The 22,919-nt window shown below is 37.7% G+C and overlaps 1 protein-coding gene across 3 annotated transcripts in view; it reads right to left on the bottom strand.

Annotated features, from left to right (window-relative positions):
• prkcz (protein kinase C, zeta) overlaps positions 1 to 22,919 on the bottom strand; it is an 88,491-nt gene that overhangs the window by 15,109 nt on the left and 50,463 nt on the right. For all 3 annotated transcript variants that reach the window (XM_028453042.1, XM_028453044.1, XM_028453045.1), the window contains 8 exons: positions 22,375 to 22,569; positions 20,808 to 20,905; positions 20,554 to 20,640; positions 14,376 to 14,511; positions 12,783 to 12,870; positions 10,888 to 11,007; positions 6,695 to 6,774; positions 4,528 to 4,617 (listed from right to left, as the gene is read on the bottom strand). In XM_028453042.1, the coding sequence (XP_028308843.1) occupies positions 4,528 to 4,617; positions 6,695 to 6,774; positions 10,888 to 11,007; positions 12,783 to 12,870; positions 14,376 to 14,511; positions 20,554 to 20,640; positions 20,808 to 20,905; positions 22,375 to 22,569 (894 nt within the window). The remainder of the gene's footprint in view (positions 1 to 4,527; positions 4,618 to 6,694; positions 6,775 to 10,887; positions 11,008 to 12,782; positions 12,871 to 14,375; positions 14,512 to 20,553; positions 20,641 to 20,807; positions 20,906 to 22,374; positions 22,570 to 22,919) is intronic.

The raw sequence follows: 22,919 nt of genomic DNA, 5'->3' as shown, positions 1-22,919 counted from the left end.
GGAAATCTTAAAAAAAATTATTTCATTAGATATATTTTATTTATTTATTATAAACAAGCATAAAAACTGCACCTGTATTTTAGCCAAATGTTGTGACGCCCAAAACTCTGGCAAATTGACATTTCTGCTGTTTTTACAGATTGAAAGTTGTGCCAAAACAGTGGCAGGTGTTTATTTTGTGGCTTTTCACAGAAATACCTGAATACGGACAAAATTGAAGAATTGTGAGACTCGTAGAGAAACAACCATGCGCCCCTTCCCCTCCCTGTTTTGAAACCATCCTCCCTTACCAGTATCCTTGGGAACGCACACAACTGTGGAGCTCTTTGCAACTTTTTTCTCAATAGAAAATAATGACAAATGTAAGGACTTTATGTTGTGTTATTGGAGAGTTTTCAGATGCTTTAGACTGAGACTGATATGAATGCACGTATCGCTCTGTAGCTTCTCCGTGGCCACACAGCTCATACAGGCGGCTGCAGTGATCCCAGCTGCCGATCAGACCCACTCCATTCTGCCTAGAGACTGCAAATTAATTGCTCATGTTCTCTCCACCTTGGCTATGCTTTTGTTTTGAAAAGGGGATGTTTGATTTTTAGCTTGATGCCGGTCCCAGGACGATTTTACATTCCGCTCGTAATGTATCATGGAGCGGTTGAGTATGACTTTTGACGTCAATATTAGTATAAGTAGTACGTTAATATGACATTTACATTTGTCTCTGTGTGGTCTGGTCTTGAGCAAGTCTTGGTCTAGGATAATGTGGTCAGCGTACGTACAACACTAGTTTAGATTTATTTTTATTTTTGGTTCCAGTTTGAGGCTGTTGTTCAAAGTACACACAGATGCATTTAAAACTTGCACTACAGACCCTGGCTATCTGGTTTACCTCCTAAATGTGACCTTTGTGTTAGAGAGATTATCCTGAGAGAAGGAGAATCCTCTACTATTCTGCTTCCAAATGATCACTTTCTTCTCCTTCTGACAGTTCGCTGGCAGTAAAGGAGTATGGATGAAAGAGGATGGCAGGTAAATGATATTCCAAAGTGTCATCTCTTCAGAGAGAGAACTCGGTGCTCCCCCAAGAGAAGTCTGATGAATATTAATGTGTGCTAACAACAGTAGCAGTGTGCCACGACCTGTCAGGTCTGGAGACAGCTTTCCACTTTGAGGGCAGAGAGCAGCGCCTCTGCAGCGCTCAATGCTTTGTCAACGTGTGTTCCCATTGCGCTACGTGAGAGCTTTGTCGCGCTGCTCAGGGTTCCACTGTGCTTTGATTTCTCTTCTCAGTCTGCCTTTGGTGTGCACTTCACAGGCTCATTAACACAGTCTGACAATAGTTTTTTCCTGGTCCAACTCCACCATTTTCTACAACATCTAAAGATACCATGAGAGCTGGATGCTCCTCATTGGTTTTGAAATTGCGTTTGTTCTTCGGCCCGTGTAGCGGTGGGTGGTGAATGCTTTGATGAACAGCTATCAACTCAATCTTCTTCGTCTCCAGCTCAGCTCAGGTGTGTTACAGGAGTACAGCATGGACACATGAAGCCTGTTTGATTATCAAACTATCATCTAATAACAGCTGAGTCAGTGCTGGGACTGTTGATCATCACAGCTTTAAGGTTAGGACAGGACATAAACAGCTTGTCAGCCAATCACATGCCAATAACTCAATCCAATGGACAAATCTCAGCCGAGCTAACAGAAATCTGTATAAATACTGGGCAACAAAGAGCCAGAAAGCCTTCAACCTGTCTGTGTGCCACGTCTCCAACCCTTACCTGTCAGCAGTCTGCAACAGATGGATATGTTGTTATAGATAACTCCAACTCCAAGTTAGTTTGATATGGGCATGTATAGTGTAATCAAAGTGGATTGTATGGAGCCTCCGGTTCTAAAATACTCATAAAGGCTGCTCTGATCAGTTTTCCTTGTAACATATGGGCCGAACAACTTAAGGATTGATTCTGGTAGTCTTGTACTTTCTAGTTCTGAACTTTCAACAGAGCAGCAGAATGCTGCATGGTAATAATAATTGTACCCATACACTGATGTCACGACAGACAAATGGCAGAACAGTGTAGAGCGGGGGATGGGAAAATATGATCACAGCAGGTGATAGTATCAGATCCACTTCATGTCAGCATTAATAATAATTACTAATCTGAGCATTGACACAGAACAACTTTGTGTGTTTTTGATGTCATTTTATATATTTTTTTGCTTTTGACACTTTTATCTGTCATTTTGTGAATTGTTAGATTTTGTCAATTTTTGGAGTCATTTTTGTGTAATCTTGTTATTTTTTGTGTGTTTTTGTGCATTTCTCTAGTTTTTTCTGTGCGATTATGTTGTTATTTTATGTGTTGTTTTTTCAGTCATTTTGGATTTTGCATATTTTGTGTGTTTTTGGAGTCCTTTATGTGTATTATTTGTCTGTCATTTTGGGTAGACAGAGGTATTTTGTGCATTTAACTTTTCCTCTTGTATATTTTTCTCTCATTAATTAATTATATTAAATAATTTTGTGCATTCACTTTCGGAGCCACACAAACTTAGAACGAGAGCCGCATGTGGCCCCCAGGCTGGCAGTTGCCCATGTCTGGTATAAGTAGTTTATATGCAGTAAAAGTAAATTAACAATATTTAGTAAATATTTCATCACTATATATTTAACAAGCTTCTAACTAAAACCAGCTAAATATTAACCAATAGCACCTAATTATTGTCCCTACATTGTCATTGTGCTTCTACTTTCCCCTCGTCTTCATACCATCCATGGTGGACTACACACGCACGCGCACACACGTGTGCACACACACATGCACACGCACACACACTTTAAAACACTCTGCTGGGATTCCCTTAAGCATTCCTCTTCCTGTTCCTTTGCCTCTTTGCTCGGCTGAAATGTGAAATTCCCTTTACAGTGTGTGTTTCTAGTTTTTGCAAGTGAATGCCTACTGAGGAACAGAACCTGAACTATGAAGGTCTTTAATATTGTATGGTTTAATCTTTCTTTCATGTCAATTTCAAACAAGTTTGTGCATCAGACTCGCACCAATAACATACAACACACACACACCTACTGATGCTGCACGTGAATGAAGCGTCGGCGTTTGTGTGTGTGTGCGTGTGATTAGGAATTCCCTTTTATTTGCCTTGCTGGTGCACAGGGAGGAGAGGGGCTTGGGGTGGGTGGGGTGTGGCATGCAGCGAGCACTGACAAACATTGTTGATGCTCATTTAATCCATTTTTTAACCCGTACAAACAAAGGACTCAACCTTTCTCCTGTGTGTGATGCTCAGATCATAACTTGGAGTAGATGATCTGTGTGTTGCTTAAGCTGAGAATACACATAAGAGACAGTGTGGAGTGTGATGATAAAAAGACATGAATGGCAGATGACAGCTGTGCCATGTATTAAATGTGGGGGTGCAGTGTTTACTGTTAAGGTGAAATGACTGGCTGATCAGCTGTCAGTGACACCTGCATCTCTGTAACCATCAGTGAAATATGGGAAGTGATTTACCTCCCAGATGCTCCATTATCTGTTTACAATCCCCATCAGAATGAATTGACTGTTCAAACTGTGATTATTGGACAGTCAGGCTGGTGGAAGAAGCTCAAGCTGGGGGTCAATTTGAGCCAATTTAAAGATCACATGCACCAGGGGAGGGAAATTTGATCACAGCAGGGGCCACGATGCTTTAAGTGTCTCATATGAGGGCCACAGACACTTTTTTTTTCTAGATATAGTTTTTGATCATGTTTATTAAAGTGTGTTACAAATACAGAGTCGCCAGGATTAGTGACAAAGTCACAAGTGCGCCACCTTAGATATTTTTATACTGCATTTTATTTGAACTAGGTTTTTTTTTTTAGGTATAGGATACAGTATTTTGATATTGTGTGTGATGTGTATTTGAAAAATAATAATAAATACAAAAAAATGTAAAATACAATTTGAATCCTTTTTTTACCCACGTAATTACTCGAGATTATAGACGACCCCACATGGGTTCCTGACTCTAAGGTTGAAAAAAACTACAATAACCTAATGACTCCATATCCATTGCTTGTATTTTATAAATCTTTTCTACTAGATTTTAGTGGTTTATTGAATATTGTGTTTGTGACACATTTTTGCTACAATTTAGGAGCGGCAGGTAATTTTTCATTTTATTTTATTTTTTGGAGGGGGACGGGGGTATAACTAACACATTCACAAAGCAAACGTGTACAAAGGTTAATAAAAGGTAAAGATAAAATTATTAGAATCATGAGGACACTGGCCACGTACGCAAGACTTGGTGGCAGCAAAATATATATTTTAATAATTGTATTTCTAACTAAGATTGTACATGCAAAAGGAATGTTCCAGCATTTAAATATGCAACAGTGCACATGGTTCTGGTTCATTTTAATATGTAATGCAATGAGTTACATATTCAAATAGTTTATCCTCTTTTCAGGGTTGATTTTATGCTTGCTTTAGAAATGACAAAACTTTATTTTTTACTTACCAGATCCCAATCAATAGCGCGGAAAAACGTGTGTGCCTTGATATCTATAAAACCAGTCTGAACCTGGCAGCCCAGCCGCTCCTTGGGATCCTATGGGCATTAAAAATAGAGCTGGTCAGGAATATACAGTAAATATTCAACAGTGCATTTTATTTCCCCCCAAACATGAGATTCTTATCCATAATTTAACACGTACATGTAGACAAGCAGTTTGAGCGTCATGTTGATTGTACTTCCCATGAAGAGTAATAAAGTCCACAGAGGGAACCATGTCAGAAGAATGCGGCTCCATCGCATTTTACAACTTACAATCGCACTCCTGCGAGTTTGGAGCAGTTGCTGTATGGATAATTAATCACAACGTCGGGCCAACATTTCTCATCATACACCAGATGCCTGCTGATGTATTCATAGTCCCTTGTAACTGCTGGGCTGGGATCGTGCTCTTTTCATCACAACAATTATGGTGATGACTTATAGATGCTAAATGTGTGTGAAGGTGTGAGGAGAAGGAAGTTAGCAGCAATCACACAGTGAATGGTCACGCCTCACACAGTGCTACAGAGGGCGAGGAAGGTGATCCATCACAAACTGGAGGCTTATTTACCCTCAGCTCTATAAACCAGCTGATTGATTAGATTCAGACTTAATAACGGCTAATATACATTTTTTACATAAATCTCAGATAGATTGATCCTTAGCAAAACACAAGAAAAATCAAATTTAGCTTTTATATTGACGCTAAATTAGACATTTGATTCCTTCTAATTCAGATGCTTTTGTCTTGCTTTTGTTTTTTGTTTTTACAGTGTAACAAGGTATTGTTCTTTTTTTGATGTAATATTGTATTGAATTTAATTGAAACAACAAAAATACAGCTTCATCACAACTCTTAGGCCCAGTTTACACGTCAACATTTAGCTTCTGTTTCCGTTTTTGTTTCCAAAAATGTCCACATTGACATGGACACGTTTTCAAAATGATCTCCATTTACATGAGACCGCGGGGAACCTAAATAACTATGTAGCATACATGCCAGGCCAATAGATGGAGGTGTGACTTTGCAATTAATCAAAATAACCACATGCACAGAGACACTTCCTCTGAACACAAGTAAGGGTAGAGCTTCAATCGAACCTACAAAGTTTGTGCTGACCCGGCCCGAGGCTGACAGAATACGGCCTGAACCTGAATGAAGTTGATCTCTCTTTAAGCCTGAGCCCATTGCTGCCTGACACTATTCAGATCCAGTGCACACATGTAGAATGATCCAATGTGAGTTTCCTTAATAATACACCTTTATTTACTAACCACTCGTTCTGCATCCAACTATAAACATGACAAGCAGCTTCATGCGACGCTACACGCTACGTAACGGTTTACTGCTGCTGTAAAGCATGTGCTAACACTGCTGTAACACACACTCTCTACATATGTGACACCACACACCTCCACATTGAGTCAAGAATCAGTTCTTGATGCATTTATTTTAAAACATTAACCTCGCACTAATCCAAACATCACCTGACCGTTCATTTACCGTGCAGAGTCTGAGTCCAACCAAAGTCTGTGTTAAAAAGATACAAATTAAGCCCGACTCCAGGTTCAGGCAAATATAAAGTTCTAAGAAGGAGTGCAGCACTGTGATTGTCGTCAGAAACTGGTGCAGGCATGAAATATGTCTCCCCTGGTTGTGTAAATCAACACTTTGTTGAAGAAGTTCAGTTAAATTCCCAAGGAACTGTAGCCTCAGTGCGCATGTCTGTGACACAGGAAGTGTCTGTTCCCTGTTTACATCGAGATGGGGAGGGAAGCGTTTTTAAAAACTTCCACTTCCACTCTGGAGCCTGTTTTTAAAAAGTGTTGTGTCAAAACTTTTGCATTTTCACTTGAAAACGTTGTGTAAACAGGGCCTTTCAAGATCACATGACTGCATCTTAGGATTTAATGAAGGGATAAATAACAAAATAAACTAATAGATAAACATAAAAAAGATTCTCTATTTCTAGATGGATTGTGGGACTGCAATGTTGGGTTGGTCAGATTAATTTTTTTTTTCCAATTTCAGAACTTGAACTCTCTTTTTTCTCTTCTGTTTTCTGCGATCACAGAAAATTGTAGGGTGAGCCCTGAGGAGGATCGAGTGACGGGTGCAAACTGATCTCACCTTGTTTAGAAAGCCCTTGAGCACACTCGCTGCTTTCACCGACAGAGACCTTGGGATACGAATGGGCTTCTCCAGAATAACTGTTATCAGAAAACACAAGGACAGCGTAAGAAGTCAGAGAGATCAAGATTGGAGACGATCATTTAAAAACAAGTGTTAACATATGCAGCCAATTAAGTTGTAAACGTCACTTTGATTCTGACTCAATTCTTGTGTAAACAAAGATGTTTAAAATGTAAAGCACATTGAGTCGCCTTTGTATGAAATGCACTAGACAAACTTTTATTCTTAGCCACAAACATGTGATTGCATCTGATCTGAGGGTCACATTAACAACATTCCTGTCAGCATTAGAATGGTGACCAATCTGAGCATTAACACAGGAAACAATAAAAGATTGTCGTTTTATTGTTGTGCTGTGTGCTTTGGGAGTAATTTTTGTCGTATTTTTCTTTCATTCTGTTTATTTATGTTGCTTTGTGTTTAGTGAAACAATGTTTTTTTGTCATTTACTGTGTTTTTGTCATTGTTTAGGGTGTTTTGTGAGTAATTTTCATTTATTTATGTATTTATTTATTTTTTATTCTACTTTATTTACATTGGTTTGTGTATTTTTGGGGCAAAATTAGACTGAAAACAACAAAGGAGTGGCTTTGAGACTTGAATTCCTTGAGTGGTTGATAAGAAGCCCAGACTTGAAGCTGAGACGAGATCTCTGGAGAAATCCAAAGTCAGCTGTGCACCAACGCACCAAACTAAGCTGAAGGAGCTTGAGGTGATCTCTGGAGACAAATGTGAATTCTGTGCCCAGATAGTGTTATTTATTCAGTATTTATTCTCACAGGATTTGAACTGCTTCTGTACCCACAGCTGCCCTGGGGCCGTCTGACGAAAGCGTGGCTGCCAATTTCTGGAAAACGGCCCCTCGAACCACCACCAAACTCATTCATACATCCAGATGTATAAGCTTTAGCGTCACTAAAAAAGACACAAGATTGTAGTTGCTGCCAAAGGTGCATTAAATAGTTGTTTTAATTTTTATTTGATTTGTATGAAACTGTGTACAGAAATCATTAAATTAAGAGTAAAGATGCTCCGTACCAGATTAAAACGTTTGACAAGTTCCATTTGTAGATGAAACAGATTTACACAGAAACAACAGAATAGAAACGAGGAGCACACTAAAAATGATAGCAATCTGTGCTCTACACAACACCCTGTCAGATCTTTTGTTAAATCAGCTAATTAAATGAACTGCTTTGTGTTAGCATTAGCAGCATTACACTGATAGATTTCTACAGTGTAGATAAAATTCATAATTGAATAACTGTACACATGTGGGTTACCTTGAGATGAATTACAGTTATAAGTGCTATGATAGTCAGGGTGTCACACCAAACAATCAGTGTTGGTCCACTTCAGTGGCTGAATACACACCACTTTTGGCACAGTTTTTCTCCTTGAATTTTTTAGTCTTAAAGAAAAAGTAATTTGCGCTAAGGTTTGCAGCTGCTTAACACTATTAACAAAGAGGACAATGTTAGGGCTATTTTTCTGGAGCCAGCATTTTGTGATGGCTTTTTTACTTGCTGCCAATAAAATCTTTGTTTATTCATCTGCTGTTTGAATCCAGTGTAAAGTTGTGACAGGACATAAAAAAAAACAATCTGTTTAATTAGTAAGGATGAGGTCCATCAGGGCGTATGAAGAGTCTGTAACTGTACATAAATTAAATATCTATGTAAATATGTTTTCAATCTTAAAGCTGTATTACTCATCCTAGCTCACTGAAATAGTTCCTCTTTCTAAGCATCCGTACATTGCTTTTGGGCAGACACGTGGTTCACAGAAGCCTGAAGTGGAGTCTGGCACGATGTCTAGCTACATGGCATATGGCTGAGTTGCTCATATAGGGAACGGGTTGCTGTCTGTTGGTGGGAATTGATCCAGGAACCTGCTGCTCTGCCAGTGAAGCCGCCTGGAGGAAGGTGGAGCGGCAGATGCTAGCCACGGTGCCTCAACATGCTCGTGATAGTCGAAGCCCAGATAGCATGCGTCACACTCTAGTACGGAGGAATTTCTGCCATAGAGGACAGTGTGGGTGGTCGGATGATAAGGGGTGGGGGGAGTTAAGGAGGTGGGTGTACCATGTAAGGGGATCACTCAACATTTAGGAAAGGTTTGATTCTTCATAATTCACTTTCTCCTTATGCTATGATTATATGTCACTAACAAAGCCAATCTCACCTATCAAAGTTAGAAATTAGAATTAAATCTAAATTAAATAACATTTACAATTTACCAGGGATGCATAGCAAAAAGAAAATTCTTGGGCTAAAATTGAAAACCGAAAGAAATTATTATGCCAATCATTAGTACCATTGTATTAATGGCTATAAATATGTACTAACCTCACTAAAAGTAAAGCCTTGATTTGATCTAAAGGCTGTAAATTAGGGATGTGATGTTCAAGAATGAACAGAATCTAGTTTATTAACATGAACGATGAGAATTGAGTAGCAGTTATAAGCTACAGTTATAATTATTTTGTTTTTTATCGTTGTGTTTCACACAAAAGTAAACACAAGCTCCTCATCTGTTCCTCCTCAGAGTGAGTACAGTCCTAAAGTGCAGCAAAGTACACATGTGGTGCTTATAGGGAGCAAAAATCTCCCAGGTTTTTTTACGAGATCTTTATGAATATCACAAGTTAAGGTAGCTTTATTTGCACACATTTACAGTGGTGGGGGTCTTCTCTCCGGTCTGACCTGCAGCTGTGGTCGGGAGCTGCTGTGAAGCTGACTGTCAGTCTGTGAGCTTTGGGAGGGGGAGGTGCTCATGGCAGCACAATGGCATATTTACAAACAATAATTCATTCCTTTTCAAAAAAGTTTTTACAACAATTAGGTGAAAGTGAATAATTTCCCACGTCACACCTGACGATCTCACGGCAAACTAAAACCCTGGCTTAGAAGACGCTTTAGGACTCAGGTGTGTTGAAATACGCCCGCTACGCTCCGTATTCAGATACTGCACACTGACCGCAGCGTTGTCGCGTCATCACAACATCCTGTTTCGGTCGTGTTGTTTCTTTGAAAAAAGTGTTTCGGTGGCTGAATTTTAAGTGCATCATTGCAATTGACTAAACACATTGTGTAGTCATCGATTAATCTATCCATTTTCAACAGATTATTTGATTCATCATGTAAGGAAAATCTCATGTTTTGCAGTCTTTATGCAGTCTTAATGCTGTGATCTGTCATTAGTTACTATCATCCTACATTGTGTTCAAGTGCTCATTTTTTGTGAAGTTTGATTTAAATAAGTTGAGGTTGAAAAATGGGATTTTACGTCATATATGACGATGATTGACAGCCGCAGATCTTGCGTAGCTCTGTTTGTGAATAGCAGTTACGTCGTGAAGGAAAGCCGAGATTCCATTTAAGAGGTTTTGTACTAGCCTCTATGATCTAAACAAGCCGTTGGTAGAATTTCCAGCGGGAAAGATACTTAAGTTCTTGGCATAGCTGGGGTGTGTAACTCGTCAGGGCAGTACGTTAAATGGGTGGGGCGTGTTACCAGGGCTCCTCCTGCTGGACCCTAATGTGCAGACTCTGGCTTGAAATGATGGAAGTGCCCCTAAGCGCCGTATTCTGGCTTCAAGAACGTTGAGTGGGAATAGATACAGTGAGTGCCCACTGGTCAGGAGACACACACATGGTGAGGCGTTGTTCCAGTTTTACGGCCCCCGTCTGTGGAACAGTCTGCCGGAGGACCTCAGGGCTGCAGAGAATATTCCTAATTTTTAAGAACAGGCTCAAGACCCACTTGTTTAATTTAGCTTTTAACTAATTATTTTCTTCTTTTTTTCGTTTTAGGAATGTTGTCTTTTGTTGTTTTTATAGTTTTAGGATTGTGGTTTTTATGTTTTTTTTTTATATATATAGTTTTAAGATTGTGGTTTTTTATGTTTTTTTTAATAGTTTTAGGATTGTGGTCTTTTATGTTGTTTTTATAGTTTCTCGGATTGTTCTGGTTTGTGTGTGGTGGACGGGGTTTGTATGAGTGGATGTTTTATTTATTTTTAACTTTTTAAAAGCACTTTGAACTACATTTTGTTGTATGAAAAGCGCTTTTCATAATTAAAGATTGATTTAATTTGTTAATGAAATGGTGAAAAGTCAGCATCTCACCTTGGAAAAGGTACTCTTCAGTGTTCATGTCAGGATTGTCAGTGATGATGTCGAATGGAGACCTTCCAGCCATCATCTCAAACATGAGCACGCCGAGAGCCCACCAATCCACACTGAATCCTGCACGTGCACAAAAACAATAAATCATGTTTAGAGGGAAAAACAGCAGGTTACAGTTCCTATGGAACAATCAAACAATAATAACTAAAATCAGACTTTTAAAAAGCAAACTGGATCTTTGGTATGAAATTGTAAGCAAATGCACAAAATGACTGACAGAAAATTTTAAAAAATACAACAGCAAATAGACACAGAATAATGTGAAAAAACACAAAAATTGTACCAATGCACAAAGTTGCTCCAAAAGCACACAAAACCACTGCAAAATAACAGAAAACTAGCAAAAAAAAACATGTTTAACATGTGTGGCTCCGAAAGTAAATGAACAGAATTAATTAATGAGAGAAAAATACATTAAAGGAAAAGTTAAATACACAAAATCCCTCTGAAAACTCATAACAGAAAAACATTACAAGAAAACACTCCAATTAATGAAACTGAATTAAAGAGGAATTAAAGCTTCCATGTAAACGTGGTCAATGTCAATAAGGAACTGTTTACAGTAGAGATCAAAACAAACTTCTTTGATTTATTTATCCATGAGGCCTACACAATGTCATTATCTGATTAATATATTATCGTCTCAAGCAGCTTTAATGAATGGTGCAGGATTACAGCAGAACTAATATTTTCAACAATAAAATACAAGATGAGTGAGGGATTTGTTTTGTTTGCTTTTTTGTTTTGTTTTTTTTAATTTTTTTTAGCATTTTAACATCCCCAAGAACGGTACATTATCTATAGTACTTTTCACAGGAAAGGCTGTTTGTTAGGCTCCTGTAATGTATGTGGAACTACTGTGCTGAGAAGTCAGCAGCAGATTAATAATGCATTAAGGAGTCAAAGCATTGCAGGAAAGCAGCAGCAACTGTAACACAGCATATGTTTAAGGAGCAAACTCTGCCCACACTCACAGGTTTTAAATCTGTCTGTCAACAACTCACTTTGGGTCCAGTTTGCTTTGATTTTGTCTTAACTAAATTAAAATCCTGCCCATGCTCAGGTCAGCATACACAAAATGTGTTTTAAAATAAAACACCAAAATAATAGCTGAAAGTCTGCTCCCTAAAGACTGAAGAATTTAGCATGAGAATGCAAAGTTTTGAGGTTGAAAGAGCTGAAAGAAGCCCCTGCCGTGTCCTTATAAACTTGCTCAATTGGAAAATGTCAAAATAAATGGATGGTGACGGGACTTTGGAGGTTCACCCAGCATGCTGTCACACAATCAAGGACCCTGAACCCCCCTTATGTTTCACATTTACCAATGCAGACTACATTTATAACAATTACTGTGATGTCGAGCCACCATAAAAGCATTACTGGGATCAGAGAATGGAGTTAACTCTACACCAGACACGAGCAACAGGTGGCCCGGGGGCCACAGGTCTACATTTGTATGCCCCCCAAAGTAAACGCACAAAATGACGCCAAAAACACACAAAATTACACAAAAAGGACACGACAAAAAGAAATACACACAAAAATGACTCCAACAACATACACGATGACTTATAACAAAAAATATGTACAAAATGACTACAAAAACACACAAAACAACATGTTAAATAAACAAAACAACAACAAAGAACACACAAACCCTCTGTTGTTTCCTGTGGTAATGCTCAGATTGGTCATTATTCTAAATGAATGTTCATAATGTGACCCACAGATCAGACAATCACATTTTTGTGGCCCCGCTGTGTTAAAAGTTCCCCATCTCTGCTTTCCATGCTGAAAAATAGTCATCCACGTGTAGGTCAAAGGTTAACACTGACCGTAGTCTTCTCCTCTGAGTATCTCTGGTGCAATGTAGTTTGGCGTTCCGCAAAAAGTGCTTGTGGTGTCTCCTGGTCTGATCCCCTCCTGAACCAAAGGAGATGATGAGACAGAGTCAGATAGAAAAAACGATCACCGATCAATTTGAGGCCTTCATCCTCTCGTCACACAACAAACATCCCATCTGTACGGAAAGCTGTTTGAGCATAAATGTGATGTCAGCGATATCAACCACAGTTAAACTCTACTAGTGCTGGGAGTATTGGGAGTACATTCAGTTTAGATTTACTAGTGCACAAGTACACTTTAATAGTGAAGCAAAAAGTATCACTAGTACTACTACTAAGCCTTATATGCTAATAAGGGGGTGGGGGAAGCAAATTCAGGCTTGCCATTGGCTTTTGAAAATATTACAACCAACTAAGCAAGGAGCTGGATTTGGTTCTAATCCCTCCTACTTCATTTGCTTTAGGTCTACTAGTATCACTAGAGAATCTTCTGCCTTTACTAGTACTACTAATAGACTAAAACAGTCTGCTTGTACTACTAGCAGGATTGGGGTTAATTATATTTGTATTTGCAAATTGATAATAAATGAAAATTATGGAGTAATTATAATTGTAATTATAATTTTTGAAAAAACTGTTACTGCTGTAATTGTAATTCAATTGTAATTGAGTTCAGATAATTGACTTTGTAATTGTAATTGCCATGAAAATTCTATACAAATTGTCAATCATAATTTAACGCCAAACTGGGAAATCGTGTTACTTTTCTTTGTAGAGTTCTACACATAGAGTATGTAGTTAACAATTGTTAAAATGGGTTTCATATCAAGATTTCTCACATTTTACCATTTAAAAAATATATAAATCGAGGGGTATATAGACACACTGGTACTGGTGATTAATTGTAGTTGAACTTTAGTAATTGAGAATGTAATTGTAATTTACTTTTGAGGATAAAAAATACTGTAATTTAATTGTAATTGGAAAAAATGCTGGTCACTGTAATCATAATTTAATTGTAATTGAACATTGGTAACTGAAAAATGTAATTGACTCCAACCCTGACTACTAGTGAGATTTTCAGTGTAATAGTAGTACTAGTAAATAAAAAAATAGGTTTAATAGTAGACAATTTTTTTGTTATTAGTAGTACTACTTAAAGCTTTACTAGTACTACTTGTGAAACATAATTGTCTCCTAGTAGACAACTGTGTGTTACTAGTGAGTAAAGCACAAGTCAGTAAAGGAAGTAGTAGTCTACTTCCGCACTAGTGCACAAAAAGCCTTTGCTAGTATAACAAGATTTTTGTTTACTATTACTAGTTAATTCAAAATCTCACTAGTAGAACTAGTAGACTGTTTTTAGTCTTTTAGTAGTACTAGTAAAGCCAAAAGATTCACTACTAGTTCCTAATGCAATTGAAGTTGGAGGGATTGTAACCAAATCCAGCTCTCTGATTGGTTTTAAGATTTATATTTGCTTTCCCCGCCCCCTTATTAGCATATACCAGTTACTTGTAGTACCAGTAAGACTTTTTGCTTCAGCATGTTATGACTTTCAGGCTCCTCCCATCTATGTCTTACTTTGCACATGCCGTAGTCTGTGATCTTGATGTGTCCATCGTGGTCCAGTAGCACATTGTCCAGCTTCAGGTCACGGTAAATGATGCCCTTTTCATGCAGGAAGTTCAGAGCAATGCATATCTCTGAAGCGTAGAATCTGTAACGAAAATTATGAAAATTATGTTTCAGATAACCTTGATTAGAACCATGCATTAGGTTTTGACATCCACAAGATGATTTAGGAAGAAATTTAGAAGAAAAGGGAGAGGTTTTAGAGGTTGTACAAGCTGCTCAAAGTTTCCAGTAAATTGACTAATTACATATATAGTTTATAGATTCCACCAAAGGATTGTGATACCCTTAATCAAGAAGATTATGAAGGGAAGCAGATCAGTGACTTTTCACCACTGGCACAAAGCGTTTCTTTGAAACTCTGGACCTGCCACAAACATCCTTAAGAATTCCTCCCGCAGATGTCAACAAAGCCACAGGGCTTGCTGGATTTTCTAACTAACATTTTTATTTAAGGTTCATTTTGTTTGGTCAAAACAAAAACAGAAATTATTCCAATATGATTTTTTTATTTATTTGGCTTGCTATGTATTTGTAAGTGTCTTGTGCAACCTCTAAATATGAATTCATATGAATAAAATTTGAACCCAAATAATTTGGCCAGATATGGAATCAAATGCAGGGAACAAACCTAGAGAATCTAAAAAAAAAAAAAACACCATAACCGTTCATCTACTGCATCTATCTGCAGGCCCAAACACTGAATCTGAACCACTGGGAGTGGAAACACCACAGCACATAATGGCATTTAGCATCAAGTCCACTTCTGATGACTTTATTATTCAACTGTTTTTGGTTTTCTTCAGTATGAACTTGTTTTCTTCGTGTGTACATTTTCAGAAGCAGCAACAATGTCATTTTTGCCACCTGCTGTAAACCCATTATTTCCATAGAGTAGAAAATACTGAAGAGGAGAGTTGAATTCATGAATGAAAAATTCCCCTCACCCCCCCACCTCCACCCCATCATCCACTGCATTTTTCACAGCAGCATCCATTGTAAGTGCAACTCCTTCTTGCTGCTATGCAATCAAACCAATAAAATCCACCTCCTATCAGCTGCCACATCCACTGCCCGCCATCCCGGCGGCGCAGGGGAATGCAGCAGGCGTCTTCTTAACAGCACAGCTCATAAATATGTACAATCATTATGAGTGATTAACATGCTGCTTTGCATATGTACAGCCACTGTCTCCAGAATCCAGATTTCCAGAGTGGATAGAGGCCCAGTGGTGCCTCTCTAAATTACCCAGTCTTTGATCCAGCATTTATCAGAGCCACAGTTGGAGCGCCCTGCAACTAGACAGGCACAATGAATTATGGGTGCTCATTATGGAGGTGGGGGAGTAAGCGTTTCTTTGAGGTTTGCCAGTGGAGCCACGTACATGAATAGCGTGTAAAAAGCATCGCATCGGGCTCACGTTTGGAATGTACGCTGCTGAGGAACTTCTAAGCAAGGTGCTGAATGGAAGCTAACTGTTTAGCTTCTCATGCCACGCTACATCTGATAAGATCCATGACAATGGTGTGCACGAGAAAACAGGCAAAACCAAAAGTTATAGGGCAAGGCTGTCAAACTAATTTTAGTTCACGGTGCAGTTTGATCTTTAGTGGGATGCGGCGTTCAGGTGGAAAATAATTCTTTGTGTTTTCTACATTGTGTTTTCACGTATAAAATTATATAAAGTATAGGCATCCGCAGTAGCGTCATTAGGCCTATTTTAGGTTGGCTGAAGCCCCCCTAAAATATTCTTAAGCCTCCCTAAATAAAATGATCTATTTAAAAAAATAAAAAAAAAGTTGACATATTCAATATAGAGAGACCAGGGTATGAGTTTAAATAAATAATCATTTAACCTGTCATTATTCACTTAAATATGATAATAAATATGTCCGTTTCCCCTCACTTCATGGTAAAGTAGATGGAGCCCCTTTAGTGTCATTATCCAATCCATTCTACTTGTTCATATAGAGAACACCCACATCAACAAAAGTCCAGTCCATGTTTTCTCTGTGACCCTGCCTGCAGTCACTTTGGCAGCAGGTGTGTAGCAGAACCTGATAAAACAGCATTAATATAACGTGATGGATGGATGAAGAATGGACGTCAGAAAGTTTTCCAAGAAAGTAAATATTAATCACTGCTGGTAGTAACTATTAGTTAGCTCCAGCCCAGCTAACAGCCAAAAGTCACATGTAAATAACAAACCAAATGCTCCGTGTTTGACAAATAAAAATCTGGCTTGGGACACTATAGACAAAGTTACATTCCAGCCCTAAAAGAACGCTGCTATTTAGCTAGCTAGTTAGCTTGTGGTACATTGTGAAGGTCCTGGTTATTTATAGAGTTAAGTGGGAACTCTTTTTGGGATGACTTCTTTCTGGACAAATCTGGAGGTAGATTTGTGTCTTTATTCAATAAGAAAAAGAAAAAAACAAATTAAAAAGTTTTTCTGTTTTAAGTAATTTTTTTATTGAAAATATTTGTTTTTTTAAATTGAATAATAAAGACACAAATCTACCTCCATAGAGCATCAGCTTTGTTTCTCACTTAACACATTGATGAGCACGGGAGCTGAGCTCATTCACGTATGATCATCATCAGTGGATAATAATAATAACAATACCCCCGCGACCCTGACCCTTGGCCAATGCGAGCGCGCTCCCGATTTTACGCATATCCGCACATTCGCAAGAGTTGAAAATATTGAACTCCTGCGACTGTTTTGCTTGGCAAAAGCCATTCAGAGTCTTTGTTGACGATGACGTCAGGCCGTCAACATGGACACCAGGTCTGTTCACCCATTCAACCATGGAGTAGAAGCCGTGTGTGACCACCTGGAGCTGTATGAAAAGGCCTTTAGAACCGGGATCGGACTAATCCAGTTCAGCCACTCATCATTTTTTTTTTTTTTTTTTTTTTTTTTTTTAAAGGATTTTTTTGGCTCTAGTGGCCTTTATATGACAGTTGTTTGACAGGAAAGGGGGTCAGAAAGAGCAGGGAATGACACGCAGGAAAGGGTCCCAGGCCGGGAATCGAACCTGGACCCGCTGCAGGTGAGGAACTATAGCCTCTGTACATGGGGCGGGCGCTCTACCCACTGAGCTAAACACCACCCCAGCCACTCATCATTTTACAGAAGAGAGCTTAAAGGACCATCCATGGGGCGGGTTATAGGGAACATACAAATATATTTTTTGTAGAGTCCAAATTATTCAAGTTTTAAGATGGTGGATTTGCAGACAGTCCGAATTCCATATAGGGCAAAGTGCAATGATTTACCTCAAAATGTACGAAAGTCATTTACTCAGAGGGAAGGAGGGTATATGTTACGAAGAAAACTAAATTTCATAATACCGATGGTACACAGTGGGATGAAAGGTTTTTGTGTTACCGTACAAGGGGTGAAACTGTGGAACAGCTTAAATGAGCAGCTCAAGGAATGTCCAAATATAAAACAATTTAGGAAAAGATTTAAAGAAATGATTTTTGAACATTATAAAAATGAAGGAAAATGAGTTGGTTTAACTGGAATTTTTGTTGTTAACATATTGTTTAAATGTATGAAGATATACTGTATGTGCTTGTGTTATGTAAGAAAATGGATAAAACCAAAGGAAGTAAGCTATTGTATTAAGACTTTAGAAGAGGGGGTAGGAATGAATAAGTGTTAAACTTCATCCCACTCCTTTTCGAGCAGCAGTGAATTTTTCTGTTTTCTGTGGATTATTGTCGTATGTTGTACATACTGTACACTTTTTCATTGTGTGCTGGAAATAAAACTAAATAAACTAAGCTACATTCATGCTTTTCAAAAAAAAATTTTTTTTGTGTATAAAAAAAAAAAAAAAAACTGCACTTAGTACAGAACATTCCAGAGAAGTGGAAACTGAACAGTGCAAAAACAGAATAGAATAGCAGTAAAAAAATAAACAGACCAACTGATGAAATGCAATCTGTAGCATCACTTCTAGCCCCGCCCACATCCTCTACCACTGAGAGTGGTCGACTGTCCACTACGATCATTTATCCAGTGACTTTGTGCATTTGTCAGTCATGGAATTATTCATTTTGGCTCTGAACCCTGTCATCTTGTCCAGTGTGGAAAGGAGACACTGCTCGGACTAGGACTGTTGTCTGTGCTAGCTGCTACATGTTTAGCATTGAGGCAGTAGCGAGGCTAGAAAAACTCTGGTGATCGGCAAACTCTTTTTTGCACAATTTGCACATAACTGAGTTTTTGTTTTCCATCCGGTGTTTTTTTTTTTTTTAACTAAAATTCACGATCACGAAGCACAGCTTCTCCTCTGGTTCTCTTGTTTCTTGTATTATAGTCTGTGCATCAGTATTATGGTTATACCAGGAACTTGTGAAATGAAAAAAGGTTCCGTGGTGTTTGGAGTGCAAAAATAAAAGCAATTAACAGCGTTGTTTGTTTTTTTAGTGTGTTATTTTTCTGTATTTAATTAATAGCAAAAAACAATTTAAAGTCCCAGCCCTAAATCAATCTCAATAAAGGATTTGAATCTTTAAATTAATCTTAAATATTGAAATATGAACTTTTTAAAAATGTTGTAAATGATGAGTGATAGGGATTTTTCAAACTGATCCAGAATCAGTACATTGATCCGAATCATCTACAAAATGTAATGGAATCTATCATTGGTTAAATTTTGGTCAAAATCTGTTAAAGTTGTTTTTTTTGTTTCAGACTCATAGAAACCGAGAGAATTTTAGAAGTAAAAAATATGTATAACAACTAAGATGAAATGAGTGTGAATGGTTATCTGAGCCAGGGAAGAATTTTGCTTGTGGGGAAGGTGAGTTATCACATTATAGAGATTCTGAGGAGGAAACACACCACAGAACAGTCAGACTACTTCTACTTTACATTTGCCTGCTCTGTCTGAATTCCAGTGATTCACTAAAAAAGGTCACCACAAAGAAGTGATGATAAGTAACCACCTTGTTTGACTTATGATATGTAAATAAAACAGCATAGAAGTTTAAATCTATTCACATCCAAGGTCACTCAGCATCACTGAAAGAAAGGAATGTGAAAATGTGTAAAGCAAACATGGCTGTTTAAAAGCCCTTCACTTGTTGTTGATGTGTTTGATTTGATAAATACTTTTCATTACTGCCAAGCACAAATGTCAATCTAAACTGAATAGTTGTTATAGCAGTGTATAAATCTGACTTGGTCATTTTAAAAGTAACTTCCAAGCCAAATGATTGTTGGCACTCGTTGAGATGAGCATCCAAGCAGCTCGGCCATCTGGTTGCTGCTCCTTGTCACACATTCTTTTTTAGCTCTTCAACCATTGACACAGTCTCTCTACAGTAATATACAAACTGTTGTGTATTCCACGTCTGCAGAAACAATTGGTTCTTAATAGTACAGACATTACAGTTTAGAACACTTTTTCTACTGCTTTATAATTACTGTTCTAAAATATGTGACTGCCCGTTGTGTGTTATTTTGATGAGTTTTGAAGAACAATAATCACAGTTTACCTTTTTTTTAATAAAGTTACATTTTTACCCATTTTTTTGTGATGGAGGGAGGGGCCCTGAAAATATTTACATTCTTTAAAGGGGGGCGCATCAAAAAGGTTATGTCAAGTGAATTACTATTTTCCTTATTTGGCAAAGAGGACTCAAAATCCCACAATGCAATGCCCAAAACCTTTCCAAAGTGCAAGTCACATGACTATTTGTCAACAATGAGAATCAGAATCAACTTTATTGACCAAGTAATGTATTGAATACACACGAGGAATTTGTCTTGGTGAACTGTGCTCTCTCTGCTAGTGTAAACATTAAAAACGCAGCAACTACGAGAGAGCGCAGTACCGAGGCAACCATCCGCGGCGCCATCTTGGTGTATCTAACAACCCATTGTTTATGATGGATACAATGAATAGTTTTTTCCATCTCCTCTGTTTCTTTCATGAAATGTATTCTTTTCATTGCAAATGAATGTGAAAAAAAATTTATAAAAAAAATTAAAATTAAAATGCAAAAAAAAAAAAAAAAAGAATAAAATCTAGGTTTTAAATTCTGATTTGGAATATCAGTTGATTTTTGACTCGATCCCTAATGTTTATGTGGATACACACTGTACCTTGCATGTTCTTCAGGGAGCTTCCTCTGCCGCTGCATGTGGAACATTAAGTCACCACCATTGACGTAGTCAATCACCAGGAACAAACTGGGAGCAACAGAGGAAAGTTTTATCAGTTAAAATGTTCCTCCATTATAGAATGAGGTCAAGGATTGGGGAAGGTGTTTCTTCTGTTTTAGTTCACCTCGGGACTTATAAATTAAGTCAAATACTATTACAAAGGTTTCTCGGTGCTAAATTGATTGTTCCCTTACCGACTTTCTGTCTGGAAACATGAGTGAAGCCCAACTAAGAAAGGATTGGTCGATGCCTGCTCAAAAACGTGCTTCTCCGTCTGCACCCAGTCAATGTCCTGCAGAATGAAATAAATAAAACACAGTCTGTCTGCATGTTGTCCAGTTTCTCTCTTCAATGTTGATTTCTAATGAATAGAGTATTAGCAGAAAGCTGGGATTATTTTTTTTTCCCCTGGTGCCAAGATATTTCATGCTTATCTAAATCCAGCTAAATCTAAGACATTTATCCTTTTCCATGGACTTGAATTCAGATGTGAGCACAATATGAGGACTTTATATCATATCATACAGTATTTCTTTGGGTTTACTTGGTAAAAATGTTGGAAAACATCAGGTCTGAGTTGATTAGCGGTAATAACAGTATGGTATTGTATAGTATTGGATCACCAGTGCATAAAATTCCAAATAAATTGCAAGATTTGGTCGAGAAAAATGCACCAACATTTGTGGACAGGTACAGATCACGTTTGCAATGATTGCCTCAAAAACCTGGACAAAAATATTGTGTTTTGGTGCCATTATCCATTTAATGCAATTTTAAACTTTTTTATTTTCATATTTTTATTTTGTAATGAAACTATTTTTTTGAAACATAATGTAAAAGCAACACCATATGTTTAATATATTGTAATTATTCAACATTTATTAATACATCAATTATTACTTTTCTAGACACTTTGATGAAATTTGAGATGTGTGTGTGTGTGTGTGCGTGTACTTTTGATGTACGTGTCCTATCACCATCTACTGGTACAAAAAAGCACTGCAATGCAAAGTGTCTCATTAAATGTACATTTGTTTGTTTTGAGATGTAAATTGTATTCCTATTGATGATAACCTAAATTTTATTTTCTTACAAATTACATTCTTATTAAAAATGTTAAATAAATGCTCAACCAACATCTCTATCTTCCATTGTATTTTTGCTTTAAAATTCCACTAGTAAATACTAAAACAGTCATAATGACTAATAATACAATAATGACCAATCAGAGCATTAACACAAGTAGCATTGCTGTCATTTTGTAAAATTTTCTGTAATTTTTGAATATTTTGTGTGTGTTTTAGTTGTCACTTGTTGTGGTTTTTGAGTATTTTTGTGTCATTTTGTATATTTCTCATACGTTTTTATGTAATGTTTGTATTTTCATCATAATTTTGTATATTTTGCCTTAATTTTATGTATTTTGCGTGTTTTTCTGTATTATTGGGTTTTTGAAGTCATTTTCTGTGTTTTTGTTGTTCTTCTGTGTGTCATTTTTGAAAGTTTACTTTAAACTAGGTTGGGCTGCATGTCGCCCCCGGGCCTCTATGCCTGAGTATAGTATAGGAAAGTGTCAGTGAGATAGTTGGAAAAGTGACCCTTCTCATATGATGCAGCTCACAAAAAGTTTATTGAGGACATTAATTCCAGCCCAAGTCGAAGCCGATTTCTTAATGCTTCAACACGATCCCATTGGAGCTGATCAAAGCGAGCACCCCTGGGTGCTACAGATAATTACATATGTGTTCCATGTGCACCTACCTCATCGTCGTGGACCAGTTCCTTCTTAACCACCTTCATGGCATACACGTGGTCGTCCTTCTTTAATCGAACCAGCAGGACTTTGGCGTAACTACCGCGTCCAATCACCCTGATCAGTTCGAAGTCGCCAAGGCCGAGAGCAAAGCCGTGGGATAGTTTGATGCCATCCATGCCGTCCACGACTGCTTTGATGTCCTGTAGCAATCAAAGCCAGAGACACTGAGGTATAAGATGAGTGAGTGACTCTCTCCTCTGTCCTTAAAGTAGAGTTTTGAGGAAGATGAGCTTTGAAGGTTATCTATACATCTAGCTCCAGCTATTTAAGTCCTAGCAAACCTAATCTATACTCTGCACAAGCAGACAAGCTTCAATTTTTGAGTAAATGTTATATTTGTGTAGGGGCTCCGATTTTCCATGATTACAGACGGAAAAAACGAAATTAACTTACTGAAACAGAAATTATCTTAAAATATTTTTTATAATCTTTATTTTAACTAAACCAAGCTTAAATTGCACTATGACACCACATGCATGTTTTGGACAAT

Source organism: Gouania willdenowi, chromosome 7, assembly GCF_900634775.1.
Source record: "Gouania willdenowi chromosome 7, fGouWil2.1, whole genome shotgun sequence".
Classification (NCBI taxonomy): domain Eukaryota; kingdom Metazoa; phylum Chordata; class Actinopteri; order Blenniiformes; family Gobiesocidae; genus Gouania; species Gouania willdenowi.
This window is presented reverse-complemented; position numbering and strand designations above follow the sequence as displayed.